General features: G+C 37.5%; 1 protein-coding gene and 1 long non-coding RNA gene across 2 annotated transcripts in view; one reads left to right on the forward strand and one right to left on the reverse strand.

Annotated features, from left to right (window-relative positions):
* DNAJC12 (DnaJ heat shock protein family (Hsp40) member C12) overlaps positions 1–3,260 on the reverse strand; it is a 34,268-nt gene extending 31,008 nt beyond the window's left edge. The window contains exon 1 of the mRNA XM_002913745.4: positions 3,023–3,260. Coding sequence (XP_002913791.1) covers positions 3,023–3,100 — 78 coding nt within the window. The 5' untranslated portion in view covers positions 3,101–3,260. The remainder of the gene's footprint in view (positions 1–3,022) is intronic.
* Positions 3,261–8,397: 5,137 nt separating this feature from the next.
* LOC117802687 overlaps positions 8,398–17,724 on the forward strand; it is an 18,051-nt gene continuing 8,724 nt past the window's right edge. The window contains exon 1 of the long non-coding RNA XR_004626137.1: positions 8,398–9,303. This is a non-coding gene — a long non-coding RNA (uncharacterized LOC117802687). The remainder of the gene's footprint in view (positions 9,304–17,724) is intronic.

The following is a 17,724-nucleotide window of genomic DNA, read 5'->3' on the forward strand; positions in this document are numbered from 1 at the left end:
AAAAAAGATCATTTTGGGGCAACCGACTGGCTTAGTTGGTAGAGCATATGACTTTTGATCTTGGGGTCATAAGTTCAAGCCCCCAGGTTGGGCATAGAACTTACTCAAAAAAAAAAAAAAAGGAAAAAATTTTTCAAAATAAAATATTTTAAAAAATAATGTCAATTATGGAGTAGTCTAAATTTACAAAGTTCCAAGTGTACAGTATTACTGTGAGGCCAAAACAATGCCCATGTTTGTGCCAGGCACTGTTCTAAGCACTTTATTCAACATGTCTCATTTAATCCCCACAACAACTCTATGAGGTGGGTACTATTATTACCCTCATTTGCAGATTAGGAAACAAAGACATAGAAAAGTTAAACCATTTCCCAAGATCACATAGCTAGTAAATGGTAAGATTTAAACCCAGGTGGTCTGAAGTCAATAAGAAAGAACTAGAAACAAAAAATAGCTGTCTCCATTTATCAAGTTTATGCTCAATTTTAAAGTCTGTGAATTTTTGAAATCAGAATGCCTTCTTATCAATACTACTGAAATGGTGACCAAATATTAAAAAAAATCAAGTAAGATATAAACAGAGAGGATGCCTCATACCACTAGGGTGTGGTGTATGCATTAATAAGGACTTTAGAAGATTTCATAACATGTGTCTTTTGTGTAAAATCTGATTCAAGATAAAAAAGCTGACTAACTTGGAATCAACCTTCAGTAAGTGTTTTTGAAATGAGGGTATGCTGTTTTCTCCTCAACAGTGTGGAAATCCTCCTGGGGTTTATGTATGTCATTTCACTAATTTTCAACAGAAGCTTTAAATTGTAAGAACTATATACTAAAGCAAAAGAATTATATGTGTGTGTGTGTGTGTGTGTGTGTGTGTGTCAACACAGTTGTTATAAATAGAATCAAAATATTAAGTTGCTTTGAAATTATAACTGCTAAATTGCTTTTGAGTATGAACAGTTCTGGTCAACTTTTAAAGCATCAAATCAAGGAAGATTTGAAGTAAAGAAATCCATCCAATACAAATCATGTAAAGGAAACGTCACACTAAATACTCAAAAAATTGAATTGAAATATTTTTAGGGGTGCCTGGCTGGCTCAGTCGGTAGAGCATGTGACTCTTGATCTTGGGATTGTGAATTCAAGCCCCACACTAGGTGTGGAGATTATTTACAAATAAAAAAAATACATGTATTTTTTTAAATGGGAAAGATATATACGAAAAGAGGGGAAAGATACATATAAAAAGAATTGACAAAATTGTGACAGATCATTTCATTTTAAATAAATATTGTAATCTCAACATGCTACATCATTAACAGTACCAGTAAAGAAGGAATGGCAAGACAATGCTTTTATTCTCCTTTTAATCTATGCCACAGTACATACAGGGAAGTATGACTATAACTGGTAACAAAATTGCTGGCAATAATGAAAGAGACTGTTATAAACATTATTAATAAAAAATAGGATGGATCATTTTTTTTAGTCTATTCAAAACTTATCCTCCTTCTCCTTTGTAGTCTGAGGAAACAATAACGTAACTATAAAACACTGACTAAAAGGGCCTAGAGATTTATTATGGGGATATAATGACCTTTACTTTATAACTTAGCATGACAATATTTTTTTAATCCAAATTGTGAAGCTTTTCAAGTTAAATTATGTTCCTGTGATTTTGTGATTTTAAAAAGCTCCTTCAAAAATTATTTGGCAATAGTATAATTCATATCACAGATGGTAAAAATGTCAATAAGCTTTCTCAATTGCTATAAGTAAATCACCACCAAAGTAAACAAGAGTAACATATCATCCTAAAGGAGAAATATACAACTAAAGGAGTATTATAACATGGTGTGTGCATGCGTGTGTGTGTGTGATTAACTACAAGATAGTTAAGATAACTTTCTCAGTGTGATGAAGATAGAGATTTTAATCCTTTATGTCCAACGTCACATTCTATTTTCCAAACAAAATTAAGCACATTTTGTCACCAAACTACAGCCTTATGAAACAAAGATAAATAGAAAAATATTTTGCTTTAAAATATTTTAATATTAATAGCTATATTTTAGTAATAAAATCAAACATTTTAATAATTATTATATAAAATATAATATATTTAATAATAGAACCGAAATATACTTCCTATTCATTTCAATAGTATTTAAAACATTGAAAAACTAGGAATAAATGAAATATTTAACAATAAGGGAATAATCAATTGTGATACAACAATCAAATGAAATGTGCAACATTAAAATATGTATGAGGAGTGTTTAACAGCATGGAGAAATCCTTAAGTGGGTAAAAAGCAGGAATCAACAAGTAAATATATAATATCTTCCCAAACATGTCTCTAAAATATATATATATAGGAAAAAGACAAGATAAATAAACCAAACATTAATAGTGCTACCTTTGGGAGGTAGAATTATAAGAGTTTTCCATAATTTAAAAAAACTTCTACAACCTTCATCGTTGTCTATGTGGCCCTTTAAAGACAGAGTTTTCACACATTTTGTTTCAGAAGCCACCCTTTTAAGTAATTTCTCTCACATAATTTAAAATGTTAACATAAAAGGATGTTTCTTGGTTTATATAATTTAACTGCTCATATAAAAGTACATATTTTAATTAAACATTTTAAAAACACTAATTACTAGAAAATTACGTTTCATCTCAATTTTAGTATAAATTACCATAATAAGATATAGCTTATGTATTCTGTGAAACACGGCCAAAAGCATTACAATAAAATTTCAAATACATATTTTTAGTGTATTTGAAATAGAGTCTATGGCATGTGCCAGAACACATTCATTCAGTCAGAAACATCTATAAAATCACAAAAGGACACTCCCCAAGCAAAGACCCAAGATTTAAATCCTTAACTTTCTCTAAGCCAAATGTGCTTTCAAAGAACATAAGATTAGGTTTTTAGGCAATGTGACTAAAAGTTCAAAGTTACAACCTTCAATAAAAACTTGAAAAAGAAGAGCATTATCCACTGTCTTACCGAAGATAGTTCATCACATCCCAGTAGCATGTAGTAATCTTCAGTGTCTTCGGACCTGTAACTTAGAATTGCATCCATTTCAGCTACTAAATCAGCTTCTCTTCCCTCTGAAACAAGAGACAGAATAGGCTGCGAAGTAATTGGAAAAGCCCTTTTAGATCTGGTTTTCAGCAGCACATTCCAAACGGCAATACCCAGATTTAAGGCTGGCCACAGTCAATACACCAGATGTCATCCTAGACCTTTGTAAACTCTACCTTTCATTGGCTGTTTGCAAAAGAGAAAAGAATAGGCCACGTGCCAAACTGTTGCAATGCTGCCTGGGATCTGTAGTTTGAGTTTATGTAAGTGATGCACTTGAACCATTCGTTTTATGGGTTGACAAAGATGACCATTTTTACATTTTACTCCCCAAATTAGCCATTACTCCATTTCCTGTATATTTTATCTTTTTCTTTTTTTCTTTTTGAGAGATAAAAGAAAATTTGAAGCAATATAATGAAACTCTTAGAAACTCTTTGTTAAATCTGAGTAGTGGGTGTTTTTCTGAGTGTTTAGAATATTTCATAATTTTTTAAAATAGTTTAAGAGTAGAAGGAAATAGACTAGGAGAGCAAATTTTCAATCATTTGATAATTTATTCATTCCATAAGTATTTATTGAGAACCTGATTTGGTCCCAGTGTGATTGTGGAAAAAGGTGTGGTAAGTCAGTCAGTTCTTAAGAAGCTTACATTCTGATGAAGGGAAACAGACAAGAAACATGCAAACAAACAAGATCAATTAAAATACTGACTTATGGGGCGCCTGGGTGGCACAGCGGTTAAGCGTCTGCCTTCGGCTCAGGGTGTGATCCTGGTGTTATGGGATCAAGCCCCACATCAGGCTCTTCCGCTATGAGCCTGCTTCTTCCTCTCCCACTCCCCCTGCTTGTGTTCCCTCTCGCTGGCTGTCTCTATCTCTGTCAAATAAATAAAAATTAAAAAAATAATAGTAATAAAATAAAATAAAATACTGACTTATACTATGCAGGAAATAAAACAGGACGTGAGAAGGAGAACTTGTTGATGACCAGGTTTGGTTCACTGTAACTTTGCTCCTGAGCTGGCTCTCTCCTGACTTGTGTGTCCAGCCCAAGGTGGGTTCAGGGAGTATGTTTTAGCTCACTGTGGCCCTAAGATATGCAGGTCAGGTCTAGGATTTAGAGAAGAAGGTGAGTGGTCACGGATGCAACATTTTAACCACCTTAACCCTTTAAACATTATCACCTTGAAAAAAGAAATGTTTTCATTGAGCTCACCTATATGCACCTTCTTTACGGTTTATTTCAGAAAAGAAATAAAGCATTGAAGCACCATTTTTACAAAATCTCCATTATATATCCTCTCTTACTTAATTTCTATATGAAATTTTAAAATAAAGTATAGCTATTTTTGTTTTAGGAAATTTACATCCTTTGGGGGTATCTGGAGGCCTACTTGGGTATCACAAAATACCCAGAATAACTGACAAATGGCTTTAAAATTTGTTTTAAAAGTTGCTGCTATGAAAAATAGGGTGGCAAGTCCTCAAAAAAATTAAACATAGAATCACCATACGATCCAGCAATTCCATTTCTAGGTATATACCCAAAAGAACTGAAAGCAAGGACTTGAACAAGTATTTGTACACCCATGTTCATAGCATTATTATTCACAACAGCTAAAAGGTAGAAGCAGCCCAAGTGTCTGACAGAGGAAAAAACAAAATGTGGTATAGTATCACCTGCGTGGCTCAGTCATTTAAGCGTCTGCCTTTGGCTCAGGTCATGATCTCAGGGTCCTGAGCTCCCTGCTCAGCAAGGAGCCTCCTTCTCCCACTCCCTCTGTACCTCTCCCGGCTTGTGCTCTCTCCCTGTCAAATAAACAAATAAAATCTTTTTAAAAATAAAAAATAAAATGATGTAGAAACATATGTAATGCCTGGGAAATGTTCACACTCCATTTTTTGGTGAAGAAAAGGTTACAAGCCAGTTTGTACTATGTCAAAATTCACTGAGCACAAAGACTGTACATGTTACTGGGTCTAAGTTTATCTCAATTTAAGACGTAAAAAATATAAAATTTAAAATATGCATGGCACAATGCCAGTTTTATAAATACATATGTTATGTAGATTTATAAAATACGAAAAAGCATATATACCAAAACAGACCAGTTATCACTAGATAATGGGGTCACAGATGGTTTACATTTAATCCTTTTTACTCATCTATGTTTGCTAAGATGAACATATATTATTCTTGTAATTTAAAAAGGAGCAATAAAAAACAAGTCAGTAAAAACTGCAAAATGCCGAACAGCACACAGCTATTTACTGCCTTAATAGAGATGACAGATCAGAGGGTTTGTTCTTCATTTGGTTTGGTTGTTTTGTTGCACACCCTACTGTCGCTGTGTAATTAACCAGTTCACTCATCCTGGGAAGCTAATATTGTGCTGTACGGTTGACAAAGAAGAATAAAATGAATGCTGCCATCACAGGGTGTCCCCTCTCACAGGTGTCTCGGCTACGATTCCTTCTGATTGGTAGGTGCAGTTGTATCTTCGGAAAGACTCGTTGCTTACAGGAATCGCAATACAAGGTAAACAGCGCCGAACCCTGTTTCTTATTCCTAAATGATGTTTATACTTCAGAACTTCTTTTAAGGGTAAAGTATTGCACTTCTATATCCAAACTAAAGTTGTGATCTAAAATACCAAATGGCAAGAATATGCCATATACCATAGGTCTGAATAAAAGCCAACTCTAAATTTCACGAAAAGACAATTCAAAAAAATAAAATAAGTTTGGGTCCATATATGTATATATTACTTACAAGTAGAGTGCCTCTATTATATATAAATAATCAAATGCCTACATATAATACTTTCATTATTTAGTTATATACAAAATGATCAAATGACTTCCCAATATTTAACTTTTAAGATTTACTTTGACCTACATGTTTCAAATCAAATATTATGAATAATGTAAGTTTATAAGTACAAGGCATCTACCTTTTATTCTAAAGCATGATTTTGGGAAAAATTTTGCCTTATATCTAAACATACGCAATACTTCTTCAATAATTCTCACTTTTAAAATCATTTTCATAAATTTTTTCTCTTTTTTAAGTTGTATATTATTTAGAAAAGTTTTCATTACTTATTTTAATAAATAAAAGCAGCCCTTATAGGGCATTGTTCAGAAAAATACAGGGGCACCTGGGTGGCACAGCGGTTTAAGCGTCTGCCTTCAGCTCCGGGCGTGATCCCGGCATTATGGGATCAAGCCCCACATCAGGCTCCTATGCTATGAGCCTGCTTCTTCCTCTCCCACTCCCCCTGCTTGTGTTCCCTCTCTCGCTGGCTGTCTCTATCTCTGTCAAATAAATAAATAAAATCTTTAAAAAAAAAAAAAAAAGAAAGAAAGAAAAAGCAATAATACAAGATAAGCAGATGTTTTGAGGAAAGTTGGAGTGCCACTTCCTTTTTTTTTAACATTTTATTTATTTATGTGTCAGAAAGAAAAAGAGCACAAGCAGGGGGAGCAGCAGGTAGAGGGAGAAGGAGAAGCAGGTTCCCCCCTGAGCCGGTAGCCCGATAAGGGGCTCCATCCCAGGACCCTGGAGTCATGACCTGAGCCGAAGGCAGACGCTTAACGACCGAGCCACCCAGGCGCCCCAACCACTTTTTTATTTCTATTCTTTCCCCAAAATAAAACTGCCATGGCATCTCATTATAGGGTATGTTTTTAATGTTCATTGGGGAATTCCAATAAAGGTAACAAAAATCATGTTGGGACCTCTGGCTAATATTTGGAGAAATTATAAATGATAGAGCTAGAACCATTCCTCCTTATGCCAAAATAAATTACATATAATTAAATAACCCAGAAGCCACAGAAAAAATTAATAAACATGAGTATATAACTTTCTTTTTAAGTAGGTTCCACACCCAGCATGAAGCCCAACGTGAGACTTGAGCTCAGACCATGAGATCAAGACCCAAGCTGAGATCAAGAGTCAGACTCCTTAACCAACCAAGCCACCCAGGCCCCCCAACGTGAGTTTATCAATATTAAGTGCATCTGTGTGGCAAAAAACAAAAACAAAAAAACCCTAAAACTAAATCAGAAGGTTAACAATGTACTATGAGAACATTTTCAAAATTCCCATAATAGACAAAAGACTAACTTCCTTAATTTACAGAAAGTGTGGACAAACCAGTAAGAAAAAAATTAACAACTCTGTAGAAAATTGGGCCAAGAATATGGCTACTTTCAGAAATATAGATGCCCTATACACATAGGAGTGCAACCTCATTTATGACTATGAAACTGTTAATCAAAAGAAAACAAATTGTTCACCTTCCTGAGAAGTAGAATCTCTGAAGTTTGAAAATACCCAACACAAGGGCGGAAATGAGGAAGTAAACACCTTCATACATTATTGGATAAGAGTATAAATTGACACAATTTAGCAACTTGGTAGTATTTATTAACTTTTATAAAGCTGTATCTCCTTAAGTAGGCAACTTTGTCTCTATGAATTTACCCTGTGGATTTACACCAAAATATGTTCAAGGCGATGATTGCAACATTCTTTGCAAGAGAAAAAAATCAGAAACCACCAAAATGTCCCTCAATGGAACAGAGAAGATAGCAGTAGGTGAATAAATTATGGTATTTGCGGAATAAACTACTGTACATCCATTAAAAAGAGAGTAAGATAGCTCCTTCTGTGCAAGTATGGAAAGATCTCCAAGGTGGATTATCAAATGAAAAAGGAAGTTTGAGGAGAGGATTTTGGCATTATCACTTTTGTGTGCTTTTTAATAATACGTACATTCACACCTATAATTTTTTCTTTAAAAGGCTGGTGTTTTTTTTCTTACGGAGGGAGCTGGGCAGGTACAGAAGAGAGGCTTTTAGTATCAGTTTATACCTTTCTGAACTGTTGGTACCAAGTCAATGTAGTCATACCACCACTTGTTTTCTTGTTATGCTTTTTAGTATTCTAAAAGAGCAACTACCGTCCGTTTTATTTACATACAGTCATTGAAAAAACCTTTTAAAAATACATACTGCAAAATATATATAGTAGGAATCACGTAGAACTTCTTAACAGAGTTAAAAGTTCTTTCCCCTCAAGGCTCGCAGAGTCAGATACCCGACCCCAGAACAAACCAGATGAGAAAAAATACCCAATCTCCCCTGACCCGAGGAGGCGTCGCCCACCCTGGGACTACAACTCCCACGAGGCATCGCGGGATTAGCGTGAAAGGGGCATGGCGGGAAGTGCCAGTTACGTCCCGCCTCCAGAAACCATCCCTCCGGAAGTGGTTTTGGTTTGTGTTTTGTTGTTGTTGGTTTTTTTTGTTTTGTTTTCATTATCAAATGCGGTAGTCTTTAAGTGGGAAGGAAAAAACAGCTAAAAGTCGGTGGAAACAAAAAGGAGAAAAGCTAGAAGTTTGGAGACTACAAGCCTCAGAAGCGCCGAGCGAAAATAGAAATTAGGCAGCCTATAGGTGGGCTCCGCTCAGCGCCCAGAGTCGTGCTCAGATTGGCCGCTCTCCTGCCTCTCGCTTTTCCTTCCAGTCTCGCGCCAAATTTCTGTCGTGCTGAACAAAATCGACACTTTTCCCTTGCAGTTTTTGGCAACCGAAGCTTTCAAGGCGCTAAACTCAAGTTCCAGAAACTGCCTTCAGCCGTTCGTCCCGATTTCCCGCAACGCAGGCCCCCGCCCCCTGCTCAGGCTGGGATCCTGGACACCACTTGTGCGCTGTGATAAGAAGGCCTTGATCTCACTTCGCTCCTAGCCCCCAACACCTGATCCTCCGACGCTCCTGCTCTGTTCCAGCGTGAGATCCAGTGGAAGGAAAACGGAGCCTGCCAGGACTTCAGCCTTCATGTGCGTCAGTGTCACCAATTTGTAAAAACAAACTAATAAAATCCCTCCCTGGCTGTGAGAGCAAAACAGCATTTTGACACCAGCACAGGGTGTTAAAAAGAAGTCTTTTTGTTAAGTCAGACATAGAGTAGAATTTGTGAAAGATTCTTTAAAGGCTGTTGATACCTTAGCACCTTTACTCTCCAGGAATTAAAGGATTTGTCAAAAAGAGTGACTAAAAATTCCTATCTCGAGGTAAAAATAAAAATAAAAAACAACTACTTAAACTATGGGAATAATGCCTCTGGAAAGATACACAAGAAACCCATTGCCTTCATAGAGGGGGACTAGATGGCCCAAGTATAGGAATGGTAGGTAAACTTCATACTTTCATACCTGTGGAATTTTTACTGTGTGTGTATTTTCAGTTTTAAAAAAAAATTACTCATTTTAATGATCATAAAAAAGTAGTTAATATGCCATTTGTTAGTAAACAAAGAAGTCACCAAATTACTGGTTTGTGTCTATTACTATAACAGATTTATTTTAAACAATGAAATTCCTTGAAAAGTCACTTGATAATGTTTGCAAAGCAAGCACTTAAATATGTCCCTGACATGGTGCCTGGCTGGCTCAGTCAGTGGAGCATGCAACTCTTGGTCTGGGTGTTGTGAATTTGAGCCCCGCATTTGGTATAGAGATTACTTAAAAATAAAAAATCTTTTGGGGCACCTGGGTGGCTCATTTGGTTAAAGGTCTGCCTTTGGCTCGGTCCTGATCCGAGGATCCTGGGATCAAGCCCCACATTGGGCTCACTGCGTAGTGGGGAGTCTGCTTCTCCCTCTCCCTCTGCCTGTTGCTCCCCCTGCTTGTGCTGTCAAATAAATAAATAAAATCTTTAAATTTTTTTAATTTAAAAAAAATCTTTTAAATAAATAAGTCCCTGACATTTCAACCTTTTCCACCCTTCTCAAATAGAATTTCAGTGGAGTATATTAGTAATACAGTAATCAAATCAGAGATGATGGTAATTTTAGGAAAATAGTGACTTAAGGGCATGAAACCGGACCAAATTATTTGTGAGATTCCTGGCAATAAGATCTATGAGTCTCTGGTCCTGTTGAGTCCAGATTCCCAGAACCTAGACAAATGATCCTCTAGTGTGGCTACATATTAAAAGCACTTGGTGAATATGTGTATATTATATGTATATATGTGTATCTACATATATACATGTGTATATATGTATACCTACATATATGTCATGCATACCAATACCAGGACCATCCAGTAGACTAATAATTAAAAAGGAGTTTCTGTGGGTGTGGCATGAGTATTTTATAAAGTTTCTCTCAGCGGTTCTAATGTGTATCAAGATATAACCGAGACTGAGGATATTAATATGAGGATTATTACTCAGGCAAATTAGTGGATTAAAAACAAGAAATTTTTTACTTTTTAAATTTTATTTATTTTTTTAAGTAATCTATACTCCCAAAGTGGGGTTGAACTCACGACCTCAAGTTCAAGAGTTGCATACTCTACTGACTGAGCCAGCCCGGCATCCCCAAACCAAGAAATTTTATTTATTTATTTTTAAGATTTTATTTGAGAGTGAGAGAGGACACAAGTGGCAGGGAGGGGGAGAAGGAAAAGCAGACTCCATGTAGAGCAGGGAGCCCATGCGGGGCTCAATCCCAGGACCCTGGGATCATGACCTGAGCTGAAGGCAAACACCCAACCAACTGAGCCACCCAGGTGTCTCCCAAAAACAAGAAGCTTTGATGAATATTTTCTATGTTCTTATGCCCCATCCTCCTTGGTAAATTCAGAGAATCCATTTGATTTTGTGGTAAATTCACAGATACCATATGATTCTATGAAATCCCAAGCTGCCAAATGAATGTTTGGCAGAAGGAATTGAAATCTAAATATAGAGTAATACTCATGAGCATCTTCGTGGCTCAGCACAAATTCTCTGAGTGCATGGTATGTTCCTAGCACTGTGAGAGACCTAAAAGGAATCTGTTTAGTGGTTCCTCACAAGGAACTTGCACTGCAATTAAAGAGACAAGATTGAACTTGTGACCCACAGATCAAAGCAGGCCTACCAAATCGTGTTCCTAGATGTGAATTAGTTGTCAACATTTTAAAATTGGGAAAATTTACATAAAACTCCAGGCTTCTGTTTCCTTTTGAAATGTTGGAAAATCTGACAATTTGGGGTCCCCCTGCCATTGCCAGTGGCAACATTTGCCTGGAGCTAAAGTGGGACGACCCCCCTTAGGTGGAGTCTGTGCTGTCCTGTCACAGTCTCCTGATTCCCTGTTGTTCTTTGACACCAAAGCCAAGTGTCAGTTGCCAGGCATGATCACTTATATTTTCATCGTAGAGCTAAAGAGAAAAGTGAAATATTTCTTGATCCCTGTTTTTATCCAATGTAGAAAAACAAAAGACAGCAAGAAGGCCCTATGTTTCAAGAAAAACAAGAGGACATGTTCCTTTGAGAAAATACACAGTGTAATACCAAGTTCTCTGCACTCACATCCTAGTCCCTATACACATCTGAGTTTATGATCCATGATCTACATGGATTAAAATATATATATGCAGCATCTACCAAGATAAGAAGCAATATATTCAAGTATAGGTAACTGGTGCAATGCATGTGGTCTAGTCAGACAGGGATTCAATTCCAAGCTACCATTTACCAACCATGATCTTATTGTAGGGGCCTGTGCCTTAGGTTGCCCTTGTCCATCTGTATAAGGGTCGTGGTAATATCAAGTTCCTCACTGGGTTGATCTGAGGAGTGAACAAGGTAACATGAATTAACATGGTATTTGGTACCCAGTGACAGCTCCCTAAATGTCAGCTATTTTTATCCTGGTCAGGAAGTGCTTTTAGGGATGGGTTAAGAAATGGACAAAATGAGTTGTTGGGGAAGCTGTGCAGAGGGGTGAGCTGCCCAAACAGGAGGCTTATCCAGGTGGAGAGAAGGCAAGGCTGTATAGGCCTGAGCAAAGGCTCAGGAGATGGTGACCAGGGCCTGGATAGTTAAGTCATACAGTTGCAAGACAACTCACTGAACTGCAGCATTTTCCTCATGTTTTAATTTTAAAATCTGAAGATTTTGCTGGCCCCTGCTTCATGATGTACAATAGGTAATTGTAACAGTCACTGTAGCGATTTGGGGGTTTTCTCCACCCCCTACTTGGCAAGAATTACACAATTTCAAGAATTTAAACTTCTGAGTGTGTCGGAGTTTCATTAAAGATTTTTTAGCGCTTGCTGCAGGTTGCTGTACTTGTACGCAGACACCAGCACTACCTCATGGTGGCCACTAGAGGGACCAGAACCAAAGGAATCATCAAGCTTCTAGGGACTGTATTCACTTTAACAGATTCCTACTCAATATTCTGCATTAAAAAAAACAACAACCCCTTTTTTGAAGCATATTTCTTATTCTATGCATTTTTAAATAGTTTTAAGAAATCTGTACTCCTCTTGAAGATAGAAAATTTAAAGAGTCCCCAGTACCCACCCACAAAAACAGCCACTTAATAATGTTAAGCTTCTTGTGTGTCCTCCAAATATTTGCAGTATAAATATATGTATTATTCGGGGCGCCTGGGTGGCACAGCGGTTAAGCATCTGCCTTCGGCTCAGGGCGTGATCCCAGCGTTATGGGATCGAGCCCCACATCAGGCTCCTCTGCTATGAGCCTGCTTCTTCCTCTCCCACTCCCCCTGCTTGTGTTCCCTCTCTCGCTGGCTGTTCTATCTCTGTCAAATAAATAAATAAAATCTTTAAAAAAAAAAATATATATATATATATATGTATTATTCTTTTATTTAAACCCATTATTTGTCCCTTGACTACCACTCTGACTTCATCTCCTACCACTTTGCCCCTGTTATGTGGCCTGTATTCCAGATCTTCAAACTTGCCAACTTGTTTTAGCCTCAGGACCTTTGCACTCACTACCTTATTTTCCTAAACCACTCTTTTCCCACATCTTCCTCATTCAGGTGTCAGCTCATTTGTCACTTCTTCAGGCTTTTTGTGACATCCATCAACTAACTCTCAACCCAAGTCAGTATCTGTTACCTTTATTTATGTGCTTGCATACCTACTCACTACTAAAATGTAATCTTTATGATAGCCAGAGCCTTGGCTGCCTTGTTAACTTCTATATCCCTAGATTCTAGAACATATATTAAGGACTTAAAAGTATTTGTTAGCTGAATAAATGAAAAAGTATTATACATACTATTCTGCAACTTGTTTTTTCACTTAGTGTATCTTGTATAAGTTGTTTTTTACTTTTTGTGGATAAGCTTTATTCTTTTCAGTTATATTATTAATTTTAATTTTTTAGGTTATATATTCACATGGCTCAAAAATAAAACAATATAAAAAGGTATTCAGTGAAAAGTCTCACATCCACTTCTATCTACCATCTACCTAGTTCCCCCTCAACCAAATAATCATTTGTATTTGTTTACTGTGTATCCTTCTTTATACAAATACATATATATTCTTATTCTTTTCTTCCTTTTTTACACAGAATAGTATATTCCATATTTTCATTCATTTAACCAAGCACAAACCCATAATTATATGGGTTCATAATTTATTTTACTTAATACTCTATTAATGGGCTTTCAATTTTTAATAATAATTTTTTTCAATTGTAATTAGTGTTGTAATAATTATTTCAATGCTCAGTAAATGTACAGCAAACTAAATTCCTGGAAGTGGGATGACTAAATCAAACGGTGTGTGTATATTGAATCATGAATGATCTTACCAGATCTCCCTCCAGGAAGATTGCCTCAATTTATACTCCCACCAACAGTGTGCAGGGGCACTAACCCCACACTCTCACCCATGATACGTATTGACTTAAAAATGTTTGCCAGTCTAATGGCTGAAAAATGGTTGCTCACTGTTGTTTTGATTCTCATTTCTTTAATTATAAATGAAGTTGAACACCTTTTCATATTTTAAAAATAGCTTTATTGATATATGTTTCATATGTCATATTATGCACCCATTTAAAGTATATTGGAGTTGGGCTCCCTGCTCAGCAGGGAGCCTGTTTCTCCCTCTCCCTCTGCCCCTATCCCCGCTTGTGCATGCTCTCTCTCACTACCTCTATCTCAGATAAATAAATAAAATCTTAAAAAAAATAAAGTGTATTTAGCATATTCACAACCATCACCATAATCAATTTTAGAACATTTGCATCACCTCAAATAGAAACCTAAATCCTTTTTTTTTTTTTTTGTAAAGTAACCTCTATGCCCAGTGTGGAGCTCCAATTCATGACCCTGCGATCAAGAGTCGCATGCTCCACCGACTGAGCCAGCCAACCTGTATCCTTTAGCTGTCCCTCCCTCTTCCCCCTGTTGCCCCCAGTTCTAAGAAACCACTAATCTCCTTTTTGTCTTTATACATTTCCCTTTTCTGGACATTGCATATAAATGGAAGCATATTTGTTTTTTTGTGACTGGCTTCTTCCACTTAACATAATGTTTTCAAGATTCCTCCAAGCTATGGTATGTATAGTGTTTCATTCCTTTTTATGGTCAAATAATATTCCCTTGTATGGATATACATTTTTTTAATCCAGTTGTCATTGATGGACTTTTGTGTTGTTTCCACTATTTTTTTTAGCAACATAGAATTTTAGAGTAGTCAAGGACCTTAGAATTGTGAAGATAGACTATATTTAGCAAATAGTCTCCTTAATTACTATAACTGAAGAGTCATTTCTGGTGGGTAAAACGTTAGGCTAGGAAACACAACACTAAAAATAGCAACTGCCACAGGAGGGTTCTCTGTTATTTTAATGTTTCTCTTCTCTGAGCCTTACTTTGTATCTTAGCTCAGGCTGCCATAACGAGCTACCATACACTGGGTGGTTTAGACAACAGAAATTTATTTCTCAGTTCTGGAGGCTAAAATTAGTCTCAGGTCAAAGCGATGGCCAATCTGGTTCCTTGGTGAAGAGCTTCTCTCTGGCTTGCAGGTGGCCACCTATTAACTGTCCTCACGTGGAAAAGAGAGGGAGCTCTGGTCTCTCTGTCTCTTAGAAGACTTCCTCTGAGGATACTAATCCCATCCTGGGCGCTTCACCCTCAAGACCTCATCTAAATCTAATTACCTCCCAAAGGCCCCACCTCCAAATTCCATCACACTGGGCTTCAGTGTGTGAAGGGGGTGGGGCACGACCATTTAGTCCCGAACAGGTTCCCAAGTGTGAATTCTCTTCTACCTACACATCAACTAAGAAAGAGTGAAATAGCATCAAGCTCTTTAGATTTCTTAGAGAAATGCTTACCAAAAAAAGGAAGTGGAAGAAGCTAATAAAGAAATATGATACCTTCTATAGAGTTCCTGTGGAGTGTGTATCTGAATTATCAATCATGCCCTGATATGTCTATCTGTGAGTTCTTATGGCAGACCAAATTAAGCAGTTTGACTCACAAATTTATAATTTCTAAATAAGGTAATTTATTATATTTATTTATTTAAAGATTTTATTTATTTATTTATTTGACAGAGAGAGAGAGAGACAGCCAGCGAGAGAGGGAACACAGGCAGGGAGGGTGGGAGAGGAAGAAGCAGACTCTCAATGGAGCAGGGAGCCCGATGCGGGGCTCAATCCCAGTACCCTGGGATCAGGCCTTGAGCTGAAGGCAGACGCTTAACGACTGAGCCACCCAGGCGCCCCTAAATAAGGTAATTTAAATGCAATAAGCATTCTTCTAGAAGCTAACCTATGAAATATCACAAAATGGGAACCACAGGCCCTGCCCACTATTATAGTATTTCTCAGCACTGGTATTTCGGATGACACAAGGTGAAGACTGTCTCATACAGTGTAGGACACTCAACATTCTGGGTGCTCCTAATTAATAAATGCCAATAGTGGTCTCCAGTTATTGTGACTATGGAAAATTCCCTCCTATATTTCCAAACGCTGCATGGGGGTGAGGCAGTACTGATGAAATCTCCTGTTATTTATAAATGAGGAAATAGGTACAGAGAAGTCACTGAGCCAGGTGATCTGACTTCTTCCAAGTGTTCTTTCATTGTTGCTCCTCACTCTCACTACTCAAGGTTAAAGGAGGAGCCGGTCTCCCTTGGAATCCTACCCTTACTTGCCCACATCTTTCTTTTCTATCCCTTTTTTTCTCATTTTGCAATACAATAGGCTCAAGAGTCCAATTAAACCATTTCACTCATTTATTTTAACACATATTCATTAGACACCTAATATGTTTCAGGCTTTGGGCTAGGGTTTAGAAACACAGTGATGAACAAAACAGACATGGCTGCCACCGTTGTGGGTAAAGTGAGGGAGATGAACAGTTTTAAAGTAGAATAAACACATACAGATAATTATTAACTGTGATAGTGCCAGAAATGAAAAGAACAAAGGAGAACGTAATTTAGAGCTGGGGCACCAGGGAATACCTCTGAGAGGAAGTAACATTTAACATGATGCCTAAAGTCCAACAGGAGTGAAGAGGAATACAGCTGACCGAAGACCCCAAGTAGGAAAGCGCTGGGAAAGACCTGTGTGGAGAGAACACCATAATAATGAGCGCAGAGTAGAGTTTAGAGACAATGCTGGAGGACTGAGAGGGATACAGGGTCTTGCTGGCCATAAGGAGGAGTCTGGATTTTATTCCAAAAGTAATAGGGAGCCATTAAAGATTTTGAGCAGAAGATTAACATGACCTAATTTGTGTTTTAAATTTTTAAAGATCAGGAGCACCTCGTGCTCTGTTTGTTAAGCAGGTGACTCCTAGTTTCAGCTCCGGTCATGATCTCAGGGTCCTGAGATGGGCCCGGCTCTAGCTCGGAGATCAAGGGGGCGTCGGCTTGAGAATCCTCTCTCCCTCTCCTGCTGCCTCTCCCCCTGCTCATGCACACTCTCTCTCATAAATAAATAAATAAATAAATAAATCAATCAATCAATCAATCAGTCAATCTTTAAATTTTTCAAGATCAGGGGTGCCTGGCTGGCTCTTGATCTCAGGGTCATGTGTTCAAGCCCCACATTGGGTGTAGCGATTACTTAAATAAATAAATAAATAAATAAATAAATAAATAAATAAATAAATTTTAAAAGATCACTAAAAGAGTGCATGATGTGAAATTCCATTTCACTGAAGTTCAAGAACAGGCAAAACTGATACAGGATTGTAAAAGTCAGAAGGGGAGTTCCTTATGGGGAGAGTGGTAGGACTGACTGTGAGGGGCATAAAGAAGCTTCTGGGGTCACGGCTACACAGGTATATTCATTTATCAAAACTCATCAGAATATTACTATTTGTGCGTTTCACTGTGTACACTTTACCTTGACTAAAAAGATAAAGATCATTCTGGCTGCTTAAGGGAAGTAGTTTGGTCCCACCCGCCCCCATGTCAGGAGTCTCAAGCTCTACCATCTCAGCCAGCCAGGCACACTTCTTTTTATGTTTAAATAGGTTATGGGTCATAGCTAGGGCAGTTCCTGACCAAGTTGGCAGCCAATCATCTAAGGGACTCCTTCTACTGGTTCAGANTGGTCAAGGATGAGTCTGTTCCCTGGCCTCGGTCCTTAAATTTGGCCAGGAAAGAATTCAGAGCCAAACTCTTAAGCAAGAGTTTAATAGCAGTTTAAGGGAAGGTACACTCTGGAGATCAAAGAGCAGGCAGGCCCAGGGGCGTGGGGGGGGCGGTGTACTAAGAAGGGGTCAGGGTTGTCTTTCCTTTTTTCCAAAGCAATGTCT

This window comes from Ailuropoda melanoleuca, chromosome 6 (genome assembly GCF_002007445.2).
Source record: "Ailuropoda melanoleuca isolate Jingjing chromosome 6, ASM200744v2, whole genome shotgun sequence".
Lineage (NCBI taxonomy): Eukaryota > Metazoa > Chordata > Mammalia > Carnivora > Ursidae > Ailuropoda > Ailuropoda melanoleuca.